Source organism: Rhinoderma darwinii, chromosome 2 (assembly GCF_050947455.1).
Source record: "Rhinoderma darwinii isolate aRhiDar2 chromosome 2, aRhiDar2.hap1, whole genome shotgun sequence".
NCBI lineage: Eukaryota > Metazoa > Chordata > Amphibia > Anura > Rhinodermatidae > Rhinoderma > Rhinoderma darwinii.
This window is the reverse complement of record NC_134688.1, coordinates 188,963,951-188,990,251: the sequence shown is the minus strand read 5'-3', so window position 1 is coordinate 188,990,251 and position 26,301 is coordinate 188,963,951. Positions and strand designations below refer to the sequence as shown.

At 43.6% G+C, this 26,301-nt stretch overlaps 1 protein-coding gene across 2 annotated transcripts in view; it reads left to right on the top strand.

The window, feature by feature from the left end:
• AFF3 (ALF transcription elongation factor 3) overlaps nucleotides 1-26,301 on the top strand; it is a 478,799-nt gene that overhangs the window by 433,565 nt on the left and 18,933 nt on the right. For both annotated transcript variants that reach the window (XM_075852633.1, XM_075852634.1), the window contains exons 14-15: nucleotides 2,866-3,002; nucleotides 4,588-4,659. In XM_075852633.1, the coding sequence (XP_075708748.1) occupies nucleotides 2,866-3,002; nucleotides 4,588-4,659 (209 nt within the window). The remainder of the gene's footprint in view (nucleotides 1-2,865; nucleotides 3,003-4,587; nucleotides 4,660-26,301) is intronic.

The following is a 26,301-nucleotide window of genomic DNA, read 5'->3' as shown; positions in this document are numbered from 1 at the left end:
ACTTCTTCGATGCCTATTTTCATTATGTGCCCATCTGGATGAAAAAGAGGATACAAATTTTGTTCCCGTTATTGTCATTGGAAATGAATTACATCAATAGATGGAATACATTGTAAAAAACGCAAATCTCATTGAACATGCCAAGCAAATCATATATGGAAACTAGCGCTGACATTACTGCATGTCAGGTTTACTACATGAATCTTTAATATTTGTCTATAAGGTTGGCAAGTAATAGTGTTTTAGCTTTGCATCAATAGAGATATGCCACCATCTATTGGCGGAACAGTTATTTACAACATAGCAGCATCTAGCCAAGACTGGTAGTGGACCAAAAATAGAAGAAAACCATAAAGGAAAGACATTTTTGTTTTGGATCTACACCTGATTTTGTCTTAAAAAAATATGCATGCAAAATATTCAGCACCGTGTGAACAAGGCCTTAGCCTTTTTTGGTTGACTTGCTAAGGTCTATGCAAATTTCTGTAAAGCCTTATGCAGGAGGGTCTATGGCAGCACACGAAGTACGTATGATGTTCTGTCAGGTTCACATTAGGCAGCCACAATTTTTTTTCCTTTGGATACCATATGAAAAAACTACGGGTGCCATGAAGTTGTAGGTATCTGGCAAAAAGTTAAGGCAATATACAGTACCTCTATACCTCTATAAGTTCCCTATTACAGCTCTGTACAACAGAGCCAGAATACAGTAGTGTGCATGAGGTGGAAAATCCCCAGCAAATACAGTAGCAGCAATGTGGATGAGATAAAACAAATCTCATCCACATGCTGCGTAAACACTGTGCGGAAAAAAAACGCTCAGAAATGCACCTGCGGAATTTTATTTCGCAGCATGTCAATTGTATTTGCGTAAACGCTGCTTATTTGTTGCAGGTTTTCCCCATTAAATCCAATGGGGAGGTAAAACCTGCAGCAAATAGCAGTTGTTGCATTTTTTGTGGTGGGTTCGCAGAGATTCCGCCTCAGAAAACGCAGCTCATAAAAAAAAAAAAATCTCATACTTACCCAGAAGTCTATGTTCCTCCCTCCAGCACGGCCTCCTGGGATGACGTTTCATCCCATGTGACCGCTGCAGCCAATCACAGGCTGTAGCGGCGGTCACATGAGATGAAATGTCATCCCAAGAGGCCGGCATGGATGATGTCAGAGGGCTGGCCTCCTGTGAGGATGCTTCATCCCATATGACCGCCGCTGCAGCCAATCACAGGCTGCAGCGGTCTCCTGGGATGAAACTTCATCCCAGGAGGCTAGCCTGCTAGCAAGTCGGCTAAGTGCTGTAGTTTTCCACAGCGGGTGAAAAACTGCGCCACAGATTGGTGCGGTTTTTCGCCCGAAATTCTCTGCGGCGCACATGGCGAATACTCTGCGTGCTTTTACACAGCCTATGCGTCCCGTGTGAACTTAGCCTAGCAGTGAATAAGCCCAATTTCTGCAACTGAAAATAAGTTCCATACATTTTAATGGGGTTGTTTCTGCAGCAGGTGCATGGAATTCTGCAACCCGAATTCAGATGAAAGGAACTGATTTTCAGTCGCAGAAATTTCTGCAACAAATCTGATGTGTGAACAGTATTGGTTTTGTGGTCGGCAAAACCACGGGACCGTTGTCCGCTGGACCGCAAAAGAACCCTTATCATCCGGACTCACGGATCCAAAACAATTCACCAGTATTGGTGAATCCGCAAATCCGGACTGAAAAATGACTCCGCACCGATCCGTGTAAATCATGATTGTGTGAATGGGGCCATAGAATAGAATAGGTCCGCAATTCATCGGCAAAAATGCGGATAAATTGCGGCCGCAAAAATATGGTCGTGTGCATGAGTCCTAAGAGACTAGTGAATTATCCAGCACCACAACCTGTATGACCTCATGTGACCCCTGACAGCAGCACTTAGGCAAGAGAATCTCAGAACTAAGAGACAATTGTCATCACATCCTGCCAAAACCTGCGGAATCCACCAACAAAATATAATTGTTGGTAAGACATGTACACAAGAGCCTTCAATAAAAGTATGTTCATCTTAAAAAAAAAGTGCCGCAAGGCCCCTGCACACGTGGGTTGTGAGGGAAGTAATTACTTAAGGATTCTTTTTTTTGTGCTTCCTTTTTAATTTTATATACTACTAAATGGCAGCATAATTCAGGATTGAACTATAGGGAGGGCCAATGGGGAAAATCCTCAACCCCTAGGGGCCTCCACTACCGAGTTCCCGACAGCCCTTTCCAGACACTCCTAGCTACAATCATGATATATCTAATGATATCAGAGTTTTAATATGTGGCAGAAGAAGTGGTTATGAAGTTATTACCAATGTATATCACTAAGGGCGAGAGTTCTGCTCATCTTGCATAGAGTTTGCTTGCACTGCACTACTAAAATATATCTGGTAGTCGAACTTCATTTGTACTGGGTAGAGTAGGATAAGCAGTTGCTATTCACCTCCCTCTCTATGTCTCACCCAATGGAACAAAAGATTTTGCAAGATTTAAGCCAACATGTCGAACCTTATTTTCCCCAACAGCAGACGTTGGGGTACCGTGGCATTGTCCTCATACACATTAGATTATTTTCATCGATAGGATATTTTTACAATTATCTGATGTTTGTGGCCCTCCATTTTTTATTTGTCAATAACATTATGTAAAATCTAATTCACAAGAAATTAAAAAATGTAACCATCTACGTAGTGTAAAGTATCTCTGATTTTCTATAAAAAATTTTGATTTATTGTACTACAAAACTAAAAGAAATATAGCGACCTGGTAGTATACACATTTTATACTTTTGTATATGTTACATTTCACCTCGTGCATTTGATATTTTGTATTTTTTGCTTACAAGGTGGACAAATTTGATAAAGTACTGAACTATACAGACGCAGCCCTGGCATTTATAGAATGTGGGAATGCTATGGAGCATGGGCCAATGGAATCCAAGTCCCCCTATACAATGTACTCGGAGACAGTAGAACTTATAAGGTAATTTCTGGAATATATCAGATTGCAATCACATCTTTAAACATGGATGTACTGACCAGTACTGGATTTAGCTCAGGACCCTGTAGGCACAGACTGTCTTGCACCTTAAACTCTTCCATGGCTTTCAAATTTTTGTCTGCTGCTACAAAAAAAAAGATGAACATTGCATTGCACAGCATCTAGCAGCCCTGTAACCTTCCATCGTCCTTCTCTCAGCCCCACAGCACTGTGATCTACTAATAAACATATAAATACACATCATTTGTATATGAAAACACACTGTTCAGTACATTGTTATCAAAAAACAAATATGGACTCTAAATGATATGTGATCAAAGCAGTACTGATTCAATATTGCTATGTAACATTTTCCGTTAGCATGTGCACATACCTCCGGGGACCTACCAATAGGTAATTCCTGTCCTGAGACTCTCTGAGCTTCTCCTCCCTAGTTATTATAGGAAACTAATAGTTATTAGTATGAGACCATTAGTATAGTCTATATAGGTTTCTATGCTGGGAAGTGACCCATTACCCTGGCTGCCAAAAATCACTCCTTAAAGGGGTTTTCCCAACATAGACATTTATGGCATGTCCACAGGCCACAGGTTGCAGAATATAGAAGGGGACTAGTGGAGAGGGGGCTGCGCAGCTCTATTTATTCTATTTGAATTATGGAAACAGCCGAGCAAGCATAGCTCAGCTGTTTCCATAACTCCCATAGAACAGAATGGAGAGAGGCAAGCAAATTCCCAAAGCTGGGACTCGCATCTGTCAGACATTTATGGTATATCCTGTGGATATGCCATGAATGTCTAAGTTGGGAATAACTTTTTAACATTTAAGCCTCTGTGTTTAGATTTGAAAAGTATAAAAAGTGTTGACAAATAATGGATAATTCCAAGACCTAAGGGGTTGTCCAGGATTTAAAAAAACATGGCTGATTTCTAAAAAAAACAACAAAACGTGCCACATCTGTCCACTGGTTGTGTGTGGTATTGCAGTTCAATTCACTTCAATGGAGCTGACCTGCAATACCACACACAACTCATGGAAAGGTGGGACTTTCTGGAAAAAAGCAACCATGGTTTTCTATTCTGGGACAACCAATTTAATGCTCAGAAATCATTCTGTGTGACAATTGTGCAGTAAAGTGGGAAATCCAGAAAGGGGCAAATAGTCTATGCCATAAATGTGTGATCGGTCCAACTGCTGGGACCCCCACAAATCACAAGAAAAAGGGAACAGCAGCCATGGACACTCTTGTCCATGTGCTGTATCTGGCATTGCAGCACAGCCCACTGTGACGTGAATAGGATATGCCATCAATCTTGAAACATACAGAACTCCCTTAACTAAGATTCTATTTGTTTTTTTTTTTATTTTTTTGCCACTGTCTTTTTGTGTCCCCAACTATTATTGTAAGAGTTAATAAGATATTTTTTATATCTAATATTTTATTATCAGCAAATCATGCAGTAAGCTGCATTTGTAAGTGCAATCTATGGTGGGGCCTGGGATAGCTATTTATTTTTGGTATGCTGTGTTGTCTATGCATATTTTATATATTTATTTAATGTCTTAGGTATGCCTTGAGGCTGAATTCGCATTTGAGTCACAATGCATCTACTCAGGACAAGAAAATTACAGCTTTATGGTTTGTAGCTTAACAATAATTTCCTTTTATTTTTCCCATCAATTGTATTGTACCCATGAATTGCAATACATTATATTGCATTCTAGACCTCTAATTTATATAGCTGACATGTTATGTAAAAAAAAAAACAGCAGGTACTAACAAACCCTTGTTAGGTGCAACATTGGATTAAGGATTTTTAGGCCTTTTTGAGCTCTTAAATGGTCACAAATTTTTCAACAAACTTTGCATAAACCAACAGTAAAGTGAATATAAAAAGCTTTGTAATATATCTTATTAGAGAAAAATGTCTCTTTCTCCATTTATCAGGGTCCTACCCCCACCCCACTCACTCTGAATTTATTGCTTTTTTCATCTCATAAAGTGGAAAGAGACCATCAGCTCACTGATAGAAGTCTATGGAGAGGGGAGGGGGAGGAGGAGAGCAGGAGCAGAGTGAGAAAGAGCCAGATAGACACAGACACAGAGACGCTGCTGCAGCTTTCTAGTAGGTTTTATATCTCACCCTAGTGCTGGAGTCACAACTACACTGCTCAATACTGCTGCATAGTTTTCTCCATGCTGAATATATATATATATATATATATATATATATATATATATATATATATATATATACATACACACCAGCAGAGAGCAGCGGCACTCACCATGGGAAAAATGATGTGAGCCATGCAAGAGGTCCCGATCCACAGACCATATAGATATAAAGAAGAAAATCTTGCAGCACCACGATTATGAATATGAAAAGATGCGGTTTATTCAGCCAACATCAAATAGTGCAACATTTCAGTCCAACATTAGGACCATTATCAAGCATGGTGATACATACACACACAGTGGTTTATATAGTATGTGTCCAATACATGTAATCAAACTCATTCTAATAATTTAAAATATGCAAAACACAATAAAGTGCAATAAAATTGTCATAGGTTATGAAAAGATACATATTGATACAGAAGTGAAAAGTGGCATATTAATAAAAGAATAAATATTTCATATAAACAAATATATCATAGAGAAAATGCATAATTAACATATAATTCGATAATCAACAACTAGGCTGAAGATTGAGACTGTAGGACCACTCACCAATCAGAAACTCAGACACTAATTAACATTAAACTAATGAATATAAAGTAGTCAGACGATAGTGTCCTAATAGTTCGGCGTTCCTCAATATTTAACGCGCATGCGTCAAAGTGACGGTAGCAACCAGCTGATCACATGCCTGACAGAAAGGGATCTCAAATCATCATGTTACTAAGTAAAATAAAAAGCGCTCATTGCGCATGTCAAGAATCTCATGTAAGCAGAGTATGGAAGCGTCTTGTATCTTATAACAAGCGGTTTATGTGAACCACCAAATACAGAGTTTACTGTAGGCATATGAACTGGCTAACATTATCCATAATGTGCCGGACTAATTCAAAAGGGAAAGTGGTAAAAAAACAAAATAATATACAGGCATAAGCGGGGAATCACAAAGATACAAAATAACATATAGCAAATCAATGTATATAGACGGATTCCTGGCCACACTTACATGGTCAGAAATATCTTCAATTCGGGTGAGTGGAAAAATCGTGTCACACTTTCGTGTCCACGGTCAGACACACTACAACCACCTATCGTGTACCGGACTCGCAAGGGCCTGCTCCGCAGCGGCTCATTATTGCAACATCATAAAAACACTATAATAAATGATAATATATGTATCGTTATGTCCCCACTCAAAACCATAAAAAAATATATAAAATAGCAATATTCCTCATACATGTTGTTCACAGGACATGATATGTATAGCTCAAATCAAGCTTCCAATATCAATTCCATATTCACCTAAATCAGGCTATTGAAAATGGTATAGAGTGGTCCTGAAGTCCCATAGTTATCTAAAAAAGAAAAAGGTTTGTTTAGATGTATAAATACATGCATGTATATTATATTAATGTATCACATAACATATCTGAGGAGGACATTGCGAGAAGTACGAATACAGTAATCGGAGACATTATCCAGAAGTAACCCCAGCCACATTAAATTCCACATTGAGGCCTCTAGGTCTCAATGTATCTAGTAAAAATATCCATTTCAATTCGAATTTGTGTGATATCATATGTCTATCACCTCCTTTATGGTACAATGGGATATGATCCAATATCATGAATTTCAAATCCTTCTGTGTGTCCATGTTCAGCATAGTGTTTCCCTACCGGCAGATCCCGTTTCTTTTTCCTAATGGAGTACCGGTGATTATTTTAAAATCGCAGGTGACGAAGTGTCTAATGTTGTATTGTCTATGTGTAAGGGGGTGAACAAATACATTACCCCTACACATCAGAGGACATTTGACACAATTGTGACAAGGGAAGTTACCCAGTTTACGTGGTCTGAAAAATGTTTGTTGTCCACAATGTACATTTTTCCCACTAACGTTCTAACCAGTTTGTCGCGTAAATTTTGTGGTCGTTTATATAACATAATAGGCAGTTCATTTAATTCCTCTATATGTTCATAGCTGTTCTTAATTAATGACCAGTGCCTATTCAAAATTTTAGAAATATCCCCACTAAGATCGTTACAAGTGGAATTAAAAGGAATTTGTTTTTGTCTACGGTGTCTCGAAGTATTAAACAATCTCTCTCGTGGAATGATACTGATTTTATCCTTATGTATCTGTAACAGCTGTCTCGGATACCCTCTCTGTAATATATTGAAGATCATCAAGTCAAGAGACTGATCAGTTTGGTCATCCACAATACGCTTAACCCTGATCATTTGACTGTATGGCAACGATCATAACATATTCTTTGGATGGCAGCTTTCAAATCTTAAAAGTGTGTTACAGTCAGTATCTTTGTGTACAATCCAGTTGTTAATATATTTTCATAAATCGTAACCGTAACGAACAAAAATGTGATCTTTTCTGTAGAATATGTCATGGTGAATTGTATATCTTTGTCTATCCCATTGAGAAAGTGATGGAAAGACATTAAAGAAGCTTCAGTGTCCGTCCAAATATGGAAGATGTCATCTATGTATCGGCAACACTCCAAAACACGAGTGAAGTAGTGGGACACATAGATGAACATCTGCTCCATCCGTCCATGAAAATATTGGCATAAGTCGTGGCCATGTTGGACACCATGGCCGTACCTTTGAGCTGAATATAATATTTATCCTCAAAAGTGAAATAATTAGATGTCAGAATGAGGTTCAAAATAGAAATAATGAACTCACAAGATGATGCTTTATAGTCTGATTTGATAAGTTTGCGTCTAACTGCCACAATGCCCTTGTCGTGACTAATAGATGTATAGAGAGACACCACATCGAAGGACACTAAAAGTGACCCCCGAGGTGGTGTCATCTGTTTAACTTTGTGTAGAATGTCCGAAGTGTCCCTAATATAAGATCTAGTCTCAATAACAAAATGTCTAAGAGCTCTGTCCACAAATATAGAAATATTATTAAACAAATAGCCCCTCCCCGATACGATGGGATGACCTGGGGGATTCACGAGAATCTTATGTATTTTGGGGAGCAAATAAAGGCAAGGTGTATTCGGATGGTCAATAATAAGAAAAGTTTGTCACGCCTGATCAATGATACCATTATCAAATGCTTGGGTTATAAACGTTTTAATTATTTTTTATATATCCCATTAAGGGTCAAGATTTAGTAATCTATAAATATCTGTGTCATTCAACTGTCTATATGCCTTATTGGTGTAAGTGCTGGTGTCCATAACCACAACCGCACTCCCTTTATCAGCGGGTTTAATGGTGAGGCTGTGGTTATGGACCAACTCATCAAGTGCCAGCATTTCAGATGTAGTGATATTTGGATGTTTCAAATCGCTCCCCTGAGTATGGGATCGTAATGCAGAAAGATAATTTTTAACTAATTCCATAAACGACTCGATAGAGTGGGATGTAATAGGAGGTTGGAATGTACTATAATTGGATAAACCAATGTTCTTTAAACAAATATCTCTTGACTCAATACACGGATGAGAATCAAACCAGACTTTTAACTTAATAGATCTAATAAAATTAAATAGATCAACTTCCAACTGGAACAAATTCATATGTTGGCTAGGACAAAATGTGAGGCCTTTGGCCAACAATTGCAATTGAGGATAAGATAATACATGTGAAGAGATATTTACCACTGTTTCAGAAAGTCTTTTTGTGGTTGTGGGGGGTCTTCTAGCTTAATTGTTGTTTCTGTGAACGGGTTCTTCCTTCCTATGTCTTTTGCGTCCTGCTCTCCTGGTGGTCTTTCTTCTAAAACTACCATGTTGCTGGATCCTCTTTGTTGAATAATATTTCTATATTTGTGGACAGAGCTCTTAGACATTTTGTTATTGAGACTAGATCTTACATTAGGGACACTTCGGACTTTTTACACAAAGTTAAACAGATGGATGACATTACCTCGGGGGTCACTTTTAGTGTCCTTCGATGTGGTGTCTCTCAATACATCCATTAGTCACATCAGACTATAAAGCATCATCTTGTGAGTTCATTATTTCTATTTTGAACCTCATTCTGACATTAATTGATTCACTTTGGAGGATAAATATTATATTCTGCTCAAAGGTACGGACATGGGGTCCAACATGGCCCCCACTTATGCCAATATTTTCATGGATATGATGGAGGAGATGTTCATCTATGTGTCTCACCACTTCACTCATGTTTTGGGGTGGTGGCGATACATAGATGACATATTCCTCATTTGGACGGACACTGAAGCTTCTTTAATGTCTTTCCATCACTTTCTTAATTGGATAGACAAAAATATACAATTCACCATGATATATTCTATGCAAAAGATCCAATTTTGGATGTTATGGTCAGGATTAATACAAGAGATTACTGTGTGGAGGTATACGTTTAAATTACTAAGGTGTAATTATTCTGCCTGTATAAACGTTTAAAATAATTGTTTATTATCAAAATTATTAAAATTGGTAGGGCACAGAGTGCCAAAAGATCCAGGTACAGGCGTTGGCAATCAGATCAAGAGCGCAGACTGAGATGTATGTGACAAAAAGATAGAGAATCAGCAAGCACCCATTCATGGATGCCTGATTGTATCAAAGGTGAAATGATCACATAGAAACTGACTCAGAGTGCTTGGCAAATATTGATGAGATCTGATTGCCACAGATTAGTTAACAGGCACACTCCCAACGCATTTCTGCACCTTGTAGGGGAGCGTCCTCAGGGGTACGAGTTGCCTGAATTTATTAACGTACAGTTGCCTGTCAGCTGATATTCAGCTGTTCGTTTTAGTGTAACGGCACATATGAGACATCTGATGGTGGTCTGACGCGCGCCGTGGAAACTCGGAAGTTTTATTCACCCAAGCCCCACCCATAGGGGCGTTGCGTAGTATCGGGCCGTCCAATGAAGGAATAAGGCGTGTGAAAACACACGCCCCTACAGGGGGCGGGTCCATAGTAACCACGCAGCCTATGAGAGAGATGCATAGAGCATCAGTGGTAACAAGGGGGAGCTAAAGGTGGCCAGAACATACAGCGCCGATACCAAGGCTGGAATAAGCGCTATGTATGCAAAACAAGGGATCTAATGAGCAAAACAATGCACAAAATCCCACAAAGTAGTATATCAATAGTCAGGATCAGACAGACTATGGATCATCAGATCCAATATAGGTAAACAGTGCAGGAAAGAAAGCTGAAAACAGTACAGGAATGAGCTCTTAAACAATCCCATAACATATCAATGAAAGATACATGCAGAAATACAGTGATTGGGCAAGGCAAATTATAAGAACGGAAGGTAGGATATAGACTCATTGAGGCCCAGTGGCTTGATGGTTTGCATCCTGAAAATCCACTGGGCCTCCTTCTGTAGAACACGTCTGTCCCAATTTCCTCCCCTGGCAGGAATACTGACATGTTCTATACCTTGGAACTTAATAGAAGAGGGGTCTCCCTTGTGGTGGTCCCATACATGTCGAGAAATAGAGGTGTCAGCTTTATTCTGAATGTCACAAATATGGTCCCGAATCCTGCGTCTGAACTCCCTTATTGTCTTACCGACATACTGCATGCCACATTGACACGTAATCAGGTACACCACCCCCTTGGTGAGGCAGTTGATAAACGACCTATTGGAAAACGTGACTCCTGTCACAGTACTTTTGAATGTTTTGCTTTTCCAAACAGAGCTACATGCTTTGCATCTACCACACTGGAATGACCCAGTGACATTAGTCGAAAGCCAAGTGGTGACAGCAGGTGTCTTCAGATGGCTGTGCACCAATCTGTCCTTAAGATTACGGCCCCTCCGGAAAGTGATCTGAGGACGGTCCCCAACTAAACCACCTACGTCCGGGTCTGCTTTAAGGATGTCCCAGTATGAGGTAAGAATATTTCTAACCTCAGCGTGCGCAACATCGTAGGTACCAATTATCCTCATAACGTTGTCCTTCTCTGGAGATACTTTAGGGTTCAGTAGGGACTCCCTATTTGATGTAATAGCATGTTGGTATGCCGATTTCAAGACACCACTGGGATACCCTTTGTGCTCAAATCTCTTTCTCAGACCATTGGCCGACATTTGAAAGTCTGACAGTGTGGTACAGTTCCGCCTCGCTCTAATATATTGACCCTTTGGGATGCCCATCTTCAGGGGTTTAGGGTGACAACTATCCCATCTGAGAAGGCTATTGGTGGCCGTGCTTTTCCTAAAGATTTGTGTCTGGATATGTCCCTGGTCAGTCTTCTCTATTTGGATGTCAAGGAATGTGATATGATTATCCTTGATTTCAGAGGTAAAGTAGAGACCCAGGTCATTGATGTTCAGAATAGAGACAAATTCTCCAAATTCTGCTGTTGTACCTGACCACAGTATCAAAATGTCATCAATGAATCTTAACCATAACACAATGGAAGAGACATATTTCTCCATTCTGTCACAAAACACAAATTCTCTCTCCCACCAGCCCAGATAGAGATTGGCATAGGTGGGAGCACAGGGGCTACCCATGGCAACTCCTCTGAGCTGGTGAAAGAACTTCTGTTCAAAGATGAAGAAGTTGTGCTCCAACACAAAACGCAACAGGATGAGCACAAACTGATTATGCACACCAAACTGAGCCCCTCTCTCATTGAGGAAGTATTCAACAGCACCACATCCCAAAGAGTGGGGGATGGAGCTGTAAAGGGCCTCTACATCAAGACTTGCCAAATGGACATTGGATTCAACTTTGATCCCTTCAAGCTTCCTGAGGACCTCCATTGTGTCACGCACATAGGACGGAAGTGCCGTCACGAAGGGCCTCAAAATCCTGTCCAAATAGATGCTAGCGTTCTGAGACACACTATCAATCCCAGAAACAATGGGTCTTCCTTTTAATGGACTAAGACCCTTATGAATCTTGGGAAGACTGTAGAAAGTGGCTATCTGAGGGCATTGTCCCACAATAAATGACAACTCTCGAGCATCAATGATCTTCGCTTGTTTAGCCTCCCCCACAATCTCTTTGAGTTCAGCCATATATTTTGCAGTAGGATTGGCACTCAGGATGCTATAGCAAAGTCTGTCCTTCAGGATGTTATGACACATGGTGACATACTGCGCACGGTCCATCACAACAACATTACCCCCCTTGTCCGAGGGTTTAATTATGATCCCCGTGTCATTCTCCAGTGCCTTGAGTGCAAGTGTTTCATCCCGTGACAGATTAAAATGTGGATGTTGGTCTGCCCCTAGTTTCTGCAGTTGATTTGTAACAACCGTGAGAAAAACATCCAGCAGAGTGTTGTCATTGATTGGGGATTGGTGGTTGAGGGAGCCCTCAGATCAGTGAAGGGGCCCTCACCCACTCCCCGTTGCACCTCATCCAATAATTCCTGCAGTACCCTGACATTTGCAAGATCTTCCTCCTGAATGCCAAGTTCAGCACATTGTCTTCTATCATGTGTACAAAAGAACTTCCTCCACTTCAATTTCCTAATAAATAAATTAAGATCCTTCACCCAGGAAAAGAGATCAAAACGATTAGTGGGAATAAATGATAGACCCTTTTTAAGAACGACAGTCTCATAGTGCGATAAGGTTCTCCCAGACACATTGATAATTTGCATTTCCTCATCAACACAAGGAGCACCCAGCGTTAAATGTCCCTGGGGTCCCTGTGTAGGTAGTCGAGGATGGGGTGGCTCTTGCCTAAAAAACCATCCCTAGTGGGGGCTCTTCCCCTAGTTCTCCCTCTTGGGGTACCCCGGGAAAACGCTTTACCCTGGGTCCTATTATTCCGAGTTGTCCTAAGAGGATATCTCTGAGTGTCCGTATCTGATAGATCTGGTTCAGAGGAGGATAACTCAGTCTCTACCTCCTGATGCCCCGGTTGTCTCAGGCCAAACTCAAAAATTCTGCCCTCCTTAAAATCAGTTGTGTCACGAACGTATTGGAAATGCTTGCGTTCCTTAATATGTGCGGTGAATTTTTCTACAGTTTGTTGAAGAGTAGTTTCTCTTCTTTCAAATTCAGCAGTGCCAGAGAACTTCTGGGCAAGCTCAATACCGTCCCTCAAATCCTTGGAGCTACGTGAGAGCAGATTTTTTTCCTCTTCTAATAGAATACCCATAAATCTGAGAGACGAATCAATCGATTCTTTCTCCCATCTCTTGAGTAAATCCACTGAACGCAGTCTAGCTGCAGGGGTAAGTGAAATTCTAAGCCCTCTTGGGACAATGCTATTCTTGAGATATGTCTCAATGGTCTGGACCTCCCACCATGATCTGATGTGATCCTTGTATGACTTGGTGAGCTGTTTAAATGTACCATTGATACTTAAATTGTGTGATTGTGGCAGTAATTCACTCTCAGAGAACACCTCTCTCGCATCACACATCCATCTTTCCACATTGATATCAGTTGTGAGAAAGCCTGCCATCCCCCTTAGAGAATGAGATTTAGAGAAATAATACAAGAGATTACTGTGTGGAGGTATACGTTTAAATTACTAAGGTGTAATTATTCTGCCTGTATAAACGTTTAAAATAATTGTTTATTATCAAAATTATTAAAATTGGTAGGGCACAGAGTGCCAAAAGATCCAGGTACAGGCGTTGGCAACCAGATCAAGAGCGCAGACTGAGATGTATGTGACAAAAAGATAGAGAATCAGCAAGCACCCATTCATGGATGCCTGATTGTATCAAAGGTGAAATGATCACATAGAAACTGACTCAGAGTGCTTGGCAAATATTGATGAGATCTGATTGCCACAGATTAGTTAACAGGCACACTCCCAACGCGTTTCTGCACCTTGTAGGGGAGCGTCCTCAGGGGTACGAGTTGCCTGAATTTATTAACGTACAGTTGCCTGTCAGCTGATATTCAGCTGTTCGTTTTAGTGTAACGACACATATGAGACATCTGATGGTGGTCTGACGCGCGCCGTGGAAACTCGGAAGTTTTATTCACCCAAGCCCCACCCATAGGGGCGTTGCGTAGTATCGGGCCGTCCAATGAAGGAATAAGGCGTGTGAAAACACACGCCCCTACAGGGGGCGGGTCCATAGTAACCACGCAGCCTATGAGAGAGATGCATAGAGCTTCAGTGGTAACAAGGGGGAGCTAAAGGTGGCCAGAACATACAGCGCCGATACCAAGGCTGGAATAAGCGCTATGTATGCAAAACAAGGGATCTAATGAGCAAAACAATGCACAAAATCCCACAAAGTAGTATATCAATAGTCAGGATCAGACAGACTATGGATCATCAGATCCAATATAGGTAAACAGTGCAGGAAAGAAAGCTGAAAACAGTACAGGAATGAGCTCTTAAACAATCCCATAACATATCAATGAAAGATACATGCAGAAATACAGTGATTGGGCAAGGCAAATTATAAGAACGGAAGGTAGGATATAGACTCATTGAGGCCCAGTGGCTTGATGGTTTGCATCCTGAAAATCCACTGGGCCTCCTTCTGTAGAACACGTCTGTCCCAATTTCCTCCCCTGGCAGGAATACTGACATGTTCTATACCTTGGAACTTAATAGAAGAGGGGTCTCCCTTGTGGTGGTCCCATACATGTCGAGAAATAGAGGTGTCAGCTTTATTCTGAATGTCACAAATATGGTCCCGAATCCTGCGTCTGAACTCCCTTATTGTCTTACCGACATACTGCATGCCACATTGACACGTAATCAGGTACACCACCCCCTTGGTGAGGCAGTTGATAAACGACCTATTGGAAAATGTGACTCCTGTCACAGTACTTTTGAATGTTTTGCTTTTCCAAACAGAGCTACATGCTTTGCATCTACCACACTGGAATGACCCAGTGACATTAGTCGAAAGCCAAGTGGTGACAGCAGGTGTCTTCAGATGGCTGTGCACCAATCTGTCCTTAAGATTACGGCCCCTCCGGAAAGTGATCTGAGGACGGTCCCCAACTAAACCACCTACGTCTGGGTCTGCTTTAAGGATGTCCCAGTATGAGGTAAGAATATTTCTAACCTCAGCGTGCGCAACATCGTAGGTACCAATTATCCTCATAACGTTGTCCTTCTCTGGAGATACTTTAGGGTTCAGTAGGGACTCCCTATTTGATGTAATAGCATGTTGGTATGCCGATTTCAAGACACCACTGGGATACCCTTTGTGCTCAAATCTCTTTCTCAGACCATTGGCCGACATTTGAAAGTCTGACAGTGTGGTACAGTTCCGCCTCGCTCTAATATATTGACCCTTTGGGATGCCCATCTTCAGGGGTTTAGGGTGACAACTATCCCATCTGAGAAGGCTATTGGTGGCCGTGCTTTTCCTAAAGATTTGTGTCTGGATATGTCCCTGGTCAGTCTTCTCTATTTGGATGTCAAGGAATGTGATATGATTATCCTTGATTTCAGAGGTAAAGTAGAGACCCAGGTCATTGATGTTCAGAATAGAGACAAATTCTCCAAATTCTGCTGTTGTACCTGACCACAGTATCAAAATGTCATCAATGAATCTTAACCATAACACAATGGAAGAGACATATTTCTCCATTCTGTCACAAAACACAAATTCTCTCTCCCACCAGCCCAGATAGAGATTGGCATAGGTGGGAGCACAGGGGCTACCCATGGCAACTCCTCTGAGCTGGTGAAAGAACTTCTGTTCAAAGATGAAGAAGTTGTGCTCCAACACAAAACGCAACAGGATGAGCACAAACTGATTATGCACACCAAACTGAGTCCCTCTCTCATTGAGGAAGTATTCAACAGCACCACATCCCAAAGAGTGGGGGATGGAGCTGTAAAGGGCCTCTACATCAAGACTTGCCAAATGGACATTGGATTCAACTTTGATCCCTTCAAGCTTCCTGAGGACCTCCATTGTGTCACGCACATAGGACGGAAGTGCCGTCACGAAGGGCCTCAAAATCCTGTCCAAATAGATGCTAGCGTTCTGAGACACACTATCAATCCCAGAAACAATGGGTCTTCCTTTTAATGGACTAAGACCCTTATGAATCTTGGGAAGACTGTAGAAAGTGGCTATCTGAGGGCATTGTCCCACAATAAATGACAACTCTCGAGCATCAATGATCTTCGCTTGTTTAGCCTCCCCCACAATCTCTTTGAGTTCAGCCATATATTTTGCAGTAGGATTGGCACTCAGGATGCTATAGCAAAGTCTGTCCTTCAGGATGTTATGACACATGGTGACATACTGCGCACGGTCCATCACAACAACATTACCCCCCTTGTCCGAGGGTTTAATTATGATCCCCGTGTCATTCTCCAGTGCCTTGAGTGCAAGTGTTTCATCCCGTGACAGATTAAAATGTGGATGTTGGTCTGCCCCTAGTTTCTGCAGTTGATTTGTAACAACCGTGAGAAAAACATCCAGCAGAGTGTTGTCATTGATTGGGGGATTGGTGGTTGAGGGAGCCCTCAGATCAGTGAAGGGGCCCTCACCCACTCCCCGTTGCCCCTCATCCAATAATTCCTGCAGTACCCTGACATTTGCAAGATCTTCCTCCTGAATGCCAAGTTCAGCACATTGTCTTCTATCATGTGTACAAAAGAACTTCCTCCACTTCAATTTCCTAATAAATAAATTAAGATCCTTCACCCAGGAAAAGAGATCAAAACGATTAGTGGGAATAAATGATAGACCCTTTTTAAGAACGACAGTCTCATAGTGCGATAAGGTTCTCCCAGACACATTGATAATTTGCATTTCCTCATCAACACAAGGAGCACCCAGCGTTAAATGTCCCTGGGGTCCCTGTGTAGGTAGTCGAGGATGGGGTGGCTCTTGCCTAAAAAACCATCCCTAGTGGGGGCTCTTCCCCTAGTTCTCCCTCTTGGGGTACCCCGGGAAAATGCTTTACCCTGGGTCCTATTATTCCGAGCTGTCCTAAGAGGATATCTCTGAGTGTCCGTATCTGATAGATCTGGTTCAGAGGAGGATAACTCAGTCTCTACCTCCTGATGCCCCGGTTGTCTCAGGCCAAACTCAAAAATTCTGCCCTCCTTAAAATCAGTTGTGTCACGAACGTATTGGAAATGCTTGCGTTCCTTAATATGTGCAGTGAATTTTTCTACAGTTTGTTGAAGAGTAGTTTCTCTTCTTTCAAATTCAGCAGTGCCAGAGAACTTCTGGGCAAGCTCAATACCGTCCCTCAAATCCTTGGAGCTACGTGAGAGCAGATTTTTTTCCTCTTCTAATAGAATACCCATAAATCTGAGAGACGAATCAATCGATTCTTTCTCCCATCTCTTGAGTAAATCCACTGAACGCAGTCTAGCTGCAGGGGTAAGTGAAATTCTAAGCCCTCTTGGGACAATGCTATTCTTGAGATATGTCTCAATGGTCTGGACCTCCCACCATGATCTGATGTGATCCTTGTATGACTTGGTGAGCTGTTTAAATGTACCATTGATACTTAAATTGTGTGATTGTGGCAGTAATTCACTCTCAGAGAACACCTCTCTCGCATCACACATCCATCTTTCCACATTGATATCAGTTGTGAGAAAGCCTGCCATCCCCCTTAGAGAATGAGATTTAGAGAAATAATACAAGAGATTACTGTGTGGAGGTATACGTTTAAATTACTAAGGTGTAATTATTCTGCCTGTATAAACGTTTAAAATAATTGTTTATTATCAAAATTATTAAAATTGGTAGGGCACAGAGTGCCAAAAGATCCAGGTACAGGCGTTGGCAACCAGATCAAGAGCGCAGACTGAGATGTATGTGACAAAAAGATAGAGAATCAGCAAGCACCCATTCATGGATGCCTGATTGTATCAAAGGTGAAATGATTACATAGAAACTGACTCAGAGTGCTTGGCAAATATTGATGAGATCTGATTGCCACAGATTAGTTAACAGGCACACTCCCAACGCGTTTCTGCACCTTGTAGGGGAGCGTCCTCAGGGGTACGAGTTGCCTGAATTTATTAACGTACAGTTGCCTGTCAGCTGATATTCAGCTGTTCGTTTTAGTGTAACGGCACATATGAGACATCTGATGGTGGTCTGACGCGCGCCGTGGAAACTCGGAAGTTTTATTCACCCAAGCCCCACCCATAGGGGCGTTGCGTAGTATCGGGCCGTCCAATGAAGGAATAAGGCGTGTGAAAACACATGCCCCTACAGGGGGCGGGTCCATAGTAACCACGCAGCCTATGAGAGAGATGCATAGAGCATCAGTGGTAACAAGGGGGAGCTAAAGGTAGCCAGAACATACAGCGCCGATACCAAGGCTGGAATAAGCGCTATGTATGCAAAACAAGGGATCTAATGAGCAAAACAATGCACAAAATCCCACAAAGTAGTATATCAATAGTCAGGATCAGACAGACTATGGATCATCAGATCCAATATTTCTGCATGTATCTTTCATTGATATGTTATGGGATTGTTTAAGAGCTCATTCCTGTACTGTTTTCAGCTTTCTTTCCTGCACTGTTTACCTATATTGGATCTGATGATCCATAGTCTGTCTGATCCTGACTATTGATATACTACTTTGTGGGATTTTGTGCATTGTTTTGCTCATTAGATCCCTTGTTTTGCATCTCTCTCATAGGCTGCGTGGTTACTATGGACCCGCCCCCTGTAGGGGCGTGTGTTTTCACACGCCTTATTCCTTCATTGGACGGCCCGATACTACGCAACGCCCCTATGGGTGGGGCTTGGGTGAATAAAACTTCCGAGTTTCCACGGCGCGCGTCAGACCACCATCAGATGTCTCATATGTGCCGTTACACTAAAACGAACAGCTGAATATCAGCTGACAGGCAACTGTACGTTAATAAATTCAGGCAACTCGTACCCCTGAGGACGCTCCCCTACAAGGTGCAGAAACGCGTTGGGAGTGTGCCTGTTAACTAATCTGTGGCAATCAGATCTCATCAATATTTGCCAAGCACTCTGAGTCAGTTTCTATGTGATCATTTCACCTTTGATACAATCAGGCATCCATGAATGGGTGCTTGCTGATTCTCTATCTTTTTGCCACATACATCTCAGTCTGCGCTCTTGATCTGGTTGCCAACGCCTGTACCTGGATCTTTTGGCACTCTGTGCCCTACCAATTTTAATAATTTTGATAATAAACAATTATTTTAAACGTTTATACAGGCAGAATAATTATGGTCAGGATTGATGAAAATATATTAACAACTGGGTTGTACACAAAAGATACTGACCGTAACACACTTAAGATGTGAAAGCTGGCATCCAAAGAATATGTTACGACCATTGCCATACAGTCAAATGATCAGGGTTAAGCGCATTGTGGATGACCAAACTGACTTGAACCAGTCTCTTGACTTGACAACCTCCATTTTTTTACAGAGAGGGTATCCGAGACAGCTGTTACAGACACATAAGGATAAGATTAGTATCATTCCACGAGAGAGATTGTTTAATACATCGAGACACCGTAGACAAAAACAAATTCCTTTTAATTCCTCTTATGTCATATAGACAACCACAAAATTTAAGCGACAAACTGGTTAAAATGTGTGTGGGAAAAGTGTTCTTTGGTAGACAGCAAACATTTCTCAGCCACGTAAACTGGGTAACTTCCCTTGCCAGAATTGTGTCAAATGTCCTCTGATGTGTAGGGGTAATGTATTTGTTCACCCCCTTACACATAGACAATACAACATTAGACACTTCCTCACTTGCGACTCGGATTGGGTTATCTATGTTTTATGGTGTCCCTGTTTACTTCTATATGTGAGCGAAACCACCTGCAATTTTAAAACCTGGTTGAATAATCACAGGTACTTCATTAGGAAAAAGAAACGGGATCTGCCAGTTGCGAAACACTATGCTGAATAGGGACACACAGAGAAGGATTTGAAATTCATGATATTGGATCATATCCCATTGTCCCACAAAGGAGGTGATAGACATATGCTATTACACAAATGCGAATCGAAATGGATATTTTTACTAGATACTTTGAGACCTAGAGGCCTCAATGTGGAATTTAATGTGGCTAGGGTTGTCACGGTCACAGGGTATGTGGGCCCACTAGGCTGCTTCGCCGCAGGGGGGAGGCAGCTGACCAGGTCACAGTCTATACGAAAGTCAATAGCAGATAGTAACGCTTGGGTACCTGAACTAGTCCAGATGGTGGCTGTGGCTTCAGCACGGATGGAGGCCAGTGCGGCAGGTGGCGCCAGACATGGCGGGCAGTATCCGATGTAGCAGAAGACACTGGACGTGGCAAGAGACACTGGACGTGGCAGAAGACACTGGACCTGGCAGAAGACACTGGACGTGGCAAATGACACTGGACGTGGCAGCAGACACTGGACGTGGCAGCAGAGACTGGACGTGGCAAACGACAGCAGGAGCAGTAGACACGACTCCAACGCTGGTAGGCACAGGAACAAGAACACTACGGAATACAGGAACGGGTAACAGGGCGTTCACACCCTTCTTGGTAAGGGAAGAGATGGGAGCCATCAGAGATGAAAAGTTCGGAATAAACTGCCGGTAGAAATTGGCGAATCCCAGGAACCGTTGTATGGCCCTTAGGCCTTGAGGGCATGGCCATTGCAGGACAGACTTTAGTTTCTCAGGGTCCATCTTAAGACCTTGATCCGAGATGACGTAGCCCAGGAAGGGCAAAGACTTTTCAAAGACGCACTTCTCCAACTTGGCATATAAGCGATTGTCTCTTAGTCGCAGAAGAATTTGACGGACATGCCTACGATGGGTCATCAGATCTGGGGAGAAAATTTAAATATCATCGAGATAAACCACAACACACATATAGAGGAGATCTCGGAAAATATCATTGATGAATTCCTTAAATACTGCGGGAGCGTTACACAGTCCGAAGGGCATCACTAGGTATTCGTAGTGCCCATTGCGGGTGTTAAATGCCGTCTTCCATTCGTCACCCCGGCGAATCCGGATTAGATTATAAGCCCCCCGCAGATCTAGCTTAGAAACTTTTTTCGCTCCTCGTATGCGATCAAAGAGCTCAGAAATAAGTGCCAACGGGTATTTGTTCTTGACCGTGATCTGATTGAGAATACGGTAGTCAATGCAGGGTCGACGAGATCCATTTCTCTTCTTAACAAAGAAGAAGCCTGCCCCAGCCGGGGAGGAAGATTTTCGAATAAAACCCCTCTCCAAGTTCTCCTTGATATAGGCTGACATCGATAAAGTCTCTGGCAAGGAGAGAGGATATACTTGTCCACGGGGAAGAGAAGCATTAGGAACCAGTTCAATGGGACAGTCATAATTCCGATGTGGAGGCAACGTCTCAGCCTCTCGTTTGCAGAAGACATCCGCAAAACTGGCATACTGAGATAGTAGAGTCAGTGGCGTAGCTATAGGGGTCGCAGCGGTCGCAGTTGCGACCGGGCCCCTAAGCCTGAGGGGCCCACGGGCCCCCCTCGCCACACTTAGAGTGTCCGTATCATTGCTTCTTAGATAAAATCGATCTTTACACAGCGCAGGTGCAGCAGCGTGTGTACTCCCCCTCCCTTCTTGTGCTCTGAGGCACTGGATTGGAGGAGACAGGGGAGGAGGAGTCTAGATACACACACTGCCGCACGCTATGTAAGGAGAAGCTCATGTCTTATCGCAGCTCGTTTCCCCCACATCTATGTGAGTTCTGGACAGGCGTTACTCATTCAGTTACATGGTCTTTCTTTAGTGTGCTTTCCCTATACTGTTTGATCTTTGCTGTCTCTCTCTGTTCTTTCTATCCTGCAAATAGAGGACAGAACGGGAGGATTCAGCAGTGAGAGCGGCACAGACAGGACACTGATAAGAGGTTACTGAGGGTCATAATTCATTACAGGACAGCTCAGCCTCCAGTTATCGGGAAGACACTGATAAGGGGGCTAGAGGTTACTGTGGGTCATGAATGATTGCACATTACTGGAGGTCTGGAGCTGTGCTGTAATGTGAAGCACACAGCTCTGCTATGCCAGTGTCTATTGGAAACTATAGATAATAAAGAGGCTGCTCCTACAGATTTGTTAGATAATATCTAGTAACGGGCATTTTCTTAAGGTTTTTTCTTTGACAGAATCATAAATTATCACCTATCCTTAGGATAAGTGATCATTTTGTTATCGCTGGGACCCACTGGCGTAGCTATAGGGGTCGCAGTGGTCGCAATTGCGACCGGGCCCCGAAGCCAGGGGTGCCCACAGCCCCCCGCACCACATCAATAAAAAGTTACTATAGTAACTCGGGCCACAGGCCCGTTACTATAGTAACAGACTGTACTTACCTTCCTGGTTCCGGATCGCAGCGGAGGTCCTGACGTCAAGCGCTGTGTGCAGCGCATGACGTCACAGCGCTATGCGCCGCGCACAGCATCGAGGACAGAACTTCTGCCGCGGCTGAAGAGGAAGGTAAGATTAGTAGCCCTGACTGGCGGGGTCCAACTCCCGGGACCCGCCAATCAGCTGTTTTGAAGGGGCCGCAGCACTCCTACGAGAGCTGCGGCCCCTTCATTCCGGTCACACTGTGAATCCGTGTCGGCGATTCACAGTGTGGGCGAGTAGTGAAATGAAGGGGAAGCAGCTCTCGTACGAGTGCTGCGGCCCCTTCAAAACAGCTGATTGGCGGGTCCCGGGAGACACATCAGCTATTGATGGCCTATCCTGAGGATAGGCCATCAATGTTTAGGGACTGCACAACCCCTAAGCCTACGATGTAGCAGGCTTAGGGGGCCCATGAGACAGGATCACAGATTGTGTGATCCTGTCTGCTGGGCCCTGTATCTAAGCCAATCACATGGTAGGCTTAGATACATGGCCCATGCGTGATCCTGTCTGCTGGGCCCTGTATATAAGCGTACCACACTGTAGGTTTAGGTACAGGGCCCCAGCACACAGTAATCTTATACTGTATAAGATTACTGTCTGCTGGACCCTGTATCTAAGCCTACGTTGTGGTAGGCTTAGATACAGGGTCCCACAGACAGTATCACACATGGGCCCTGTATCTAATCCTAACACATGTGTTACTAATCCTTTTTCTTGTGTGTTTTCTTACAGGTTCGATCGTTGGACTACGTCGGATTCCAGGACTACTTCGATGACGGCTTTTTTATTTATGATCAATAAAATGGTTAATGAGGGTTGTGAGGGTTTTTTTTTTTATTTCAATAAAATATTTTTTCTATGTCTTTGTGGGTTTTTTTAAACTATATTCTTACCGCCTTAGTAATGGCCGCCGGCTGATTGACAGCATCCTTTGCTAAGGTGGGGCTTAGTGTTAGCCGGTGCAGAGGCGAACACTAACCCCCTTTATTACCCCGGTACCCACCGCCACCAGGGGTGCTGGGAAGAGCCGGGTACGATCCTGTACTTGACCATCTGTAGTGATGGTCGGCCACTGGGGTGGCCGCAGGCTGGTATTATCAGGAGGGGAAAGGCCAAAAACAGTGGCCCTTCCTACCCTGGTAATGCTAGGCTGCTGCTGCTTTATTGTATCTGTCTGGTTATGAAAAATGGGGACCCCGCGTCATTTAAAAAAAATAAAATAAAAAATAATTGAAAAGAACGATGTCGGGTCCCCCCCAATTTTCATAACCACCAGATACAACACAGCAGCAGCAGGCAGCATTACCAGGGTGGTAGGTGCCAATGTTTTTGGCCTTCCCCAGCCTAATACTACCAGCCTGCGGCCACCCCGGTGCCTGCCCGTCACTACAGATGGTCGGGTACTGGTTCATACCCGGCTCTTCCCAGCACCCCTGGTGGCGGTGGGTACCGGGGTAATAATGGGGGTTAGTGTAGCCTCTGCACCGGCTAACATTAAGCCCGCCTCAGTAATGGAGGTTGTCAATCAGCCAGCGGCCATTACTAAGGCGGTGATAATAAAGTTTAAAAAGATACAAGCACATAGAAAAAATATTTTATTGAAATAAAAAAACAACCCCCATTAACCATTTTATTGAGAATAAAAAAACGCTGTGATTGAAGTCCTCGTATCCGAAGTCCAACAACCGAACCTGTAAAAAAAAACAAACACACAAAAATAATCAGTAACGCATAAAGAAGCAAAATTATTATTCTTACCTTTCCTGGGTCCAGCGCTGGAGCCGCAATGTCAGCGAGCTGAGCCCTGTATCTAATCCAATCATGTGTGATACTGCCTGCTGGGCCCTGTATCTAATCCTATCATGTGTGATACTGCCTTCTGAGCCACTGTATCTAATCCTATCATGTGTGATACTGTCTGCTTAGCCACTGTATCTAATCCTATCATGTGTGATACGGTCTGCTCAGCCACTGTATCTAATCCTATCATGTGTGATACTGTCTGCTGAGCCAATGTATCTAATCCTATCCCTAGTTTATAGGGTCGTCATGCTATAGATATATTCTATGCTGTCTCCTATACACACATTTTTTTTGGGGCGGACACATATATATTGGGGCTATTTCCCCTGACATTTTAAGCCCTTAGTGACGCCCCTGGCTGCTAGTGCTGCATTGGTGAGTCACTTAGGAGACCCAGCGATACAGCTGAAAGTTGCGGACCGTCGGCCATGAGAAGATTGCGGGGGGGGGGCCCAATAAGAACTTTTGCATCGGGGCCCATGAGCCTTTAGCTACGCCCCTGAGTAGAGTGGAGAGTGATTGAGGCAGAGGGGGCATAACAGGACGGACTTGTGACAGGCAATGGCTATGGCATCTGGAACCCCATTGAAGAACCTCTCCAGAATTCCAGTCAAGGACCGAGGCATGTAGGCGGAGCCATGGCAGACCCAGCAGGATAGGATTGATAGCCTTAGGTAGTACCAGGAAGGTGATCTGTTCTGAGTGAAGAGCTCCGACCCGTAGTGTCAACGGCTCCGTGATGAGCACGATCGGATCCGGCAATGGTAGACCATTCACAGAGGCAACAGCCAGGGGTCTCTCCAGACGGACTGTGGGTAGACGTAAACGATCCACTAGATCCTGCTGGATGAAATTAGCAGCCACTCCAGAGTCAAGATAGGCGGAGGAAGGATGTGATGTTTCTCCGGAGACGATGGCCACAGGAATCGATAATCTGGAAGAGGTTTTAATGTTTGGAGACGTGGAACCTAGAGTTGCCTCTCCAATCAACCTTAGGTACTGGAGTTTCCCGGTTTCTGTGGGCATTGGCGCACAAAATTACCCTTAAGGCCACAATACATACATTGTCCAGAGGAGCGTCTGCACTGCTTCTCCTGTTCAGATAACCGGACTCTGTCTACCTGCATGGGTTCTTCAGGTAGCGCACTAGGGGAAGACAATAGTGGTCTCCGGACCGAGGATGCTGGTCTGTGGGCCCGGCTCTCCTGTCGAACCTCTTGAGTGCGCTCCCGGATTCTCATATCAACCCGGGTTGCTAACAGGATGAGGGCATCCAAGGTAGAAGGAAGGTCGCGGGCCGCCAGTTCGTCCTTGATGTGAGAGGACAGTCCCTGCCAGAAGGTCGCCACCAGTGCCTCATTGTTCCATGCGAGCTCGGCTGCTAGGGTACGGAAGGAGATAGCATACTCCCCTACTGTGGAGCCCTCTTGCTTGAGGGTCAACAGAATGGCTGCGGCAGAGGATGTTCGACCCGGCTCCTCGAACACGGCACGAAAGGACTGCAGGAACAAGGCTAGGTCCACGGATACAGGTCCTTGTTGCTCCAAGATTGGGTTTGCCCATGCGAGGGCCTTGCCAGCGAGCAGGGAGATAATAAACGCCACTTTGGCCTCCTCGGAGGGGAAGAGATGAGGCCGTAGCCTAAAATGAACCGTGCATTGATTAAGAAATCCTCTACATGCTCTTGGATCACCGTCGTAGCGAGGAGGAAGAGGCAGAGGAACTGTGGATCCGGAACAAACAGGAGGAGCAATGGGCAGTGGCACAGCAACAGCCTAAGGGGGAAGAATTGGAGGTGGAACAGCGAGTAGATCCAGGCGGACCAGGATAGAATTCACAGCCTCAAGGAGTTGATCCTGACATGTGCGTAGGTCATGCATCTCTGTCTGTATCTTATGGACTGCGGTCTTGGGCTGGCCAGCGGGTTCCATGGCCTGAGCGTACTATCACGGTCACAGGGTATGTGGACAAACTAGGCCGCTCCGCCGTAGCGGGGAGGCAGCTGACCAGGTCACATTCTATACG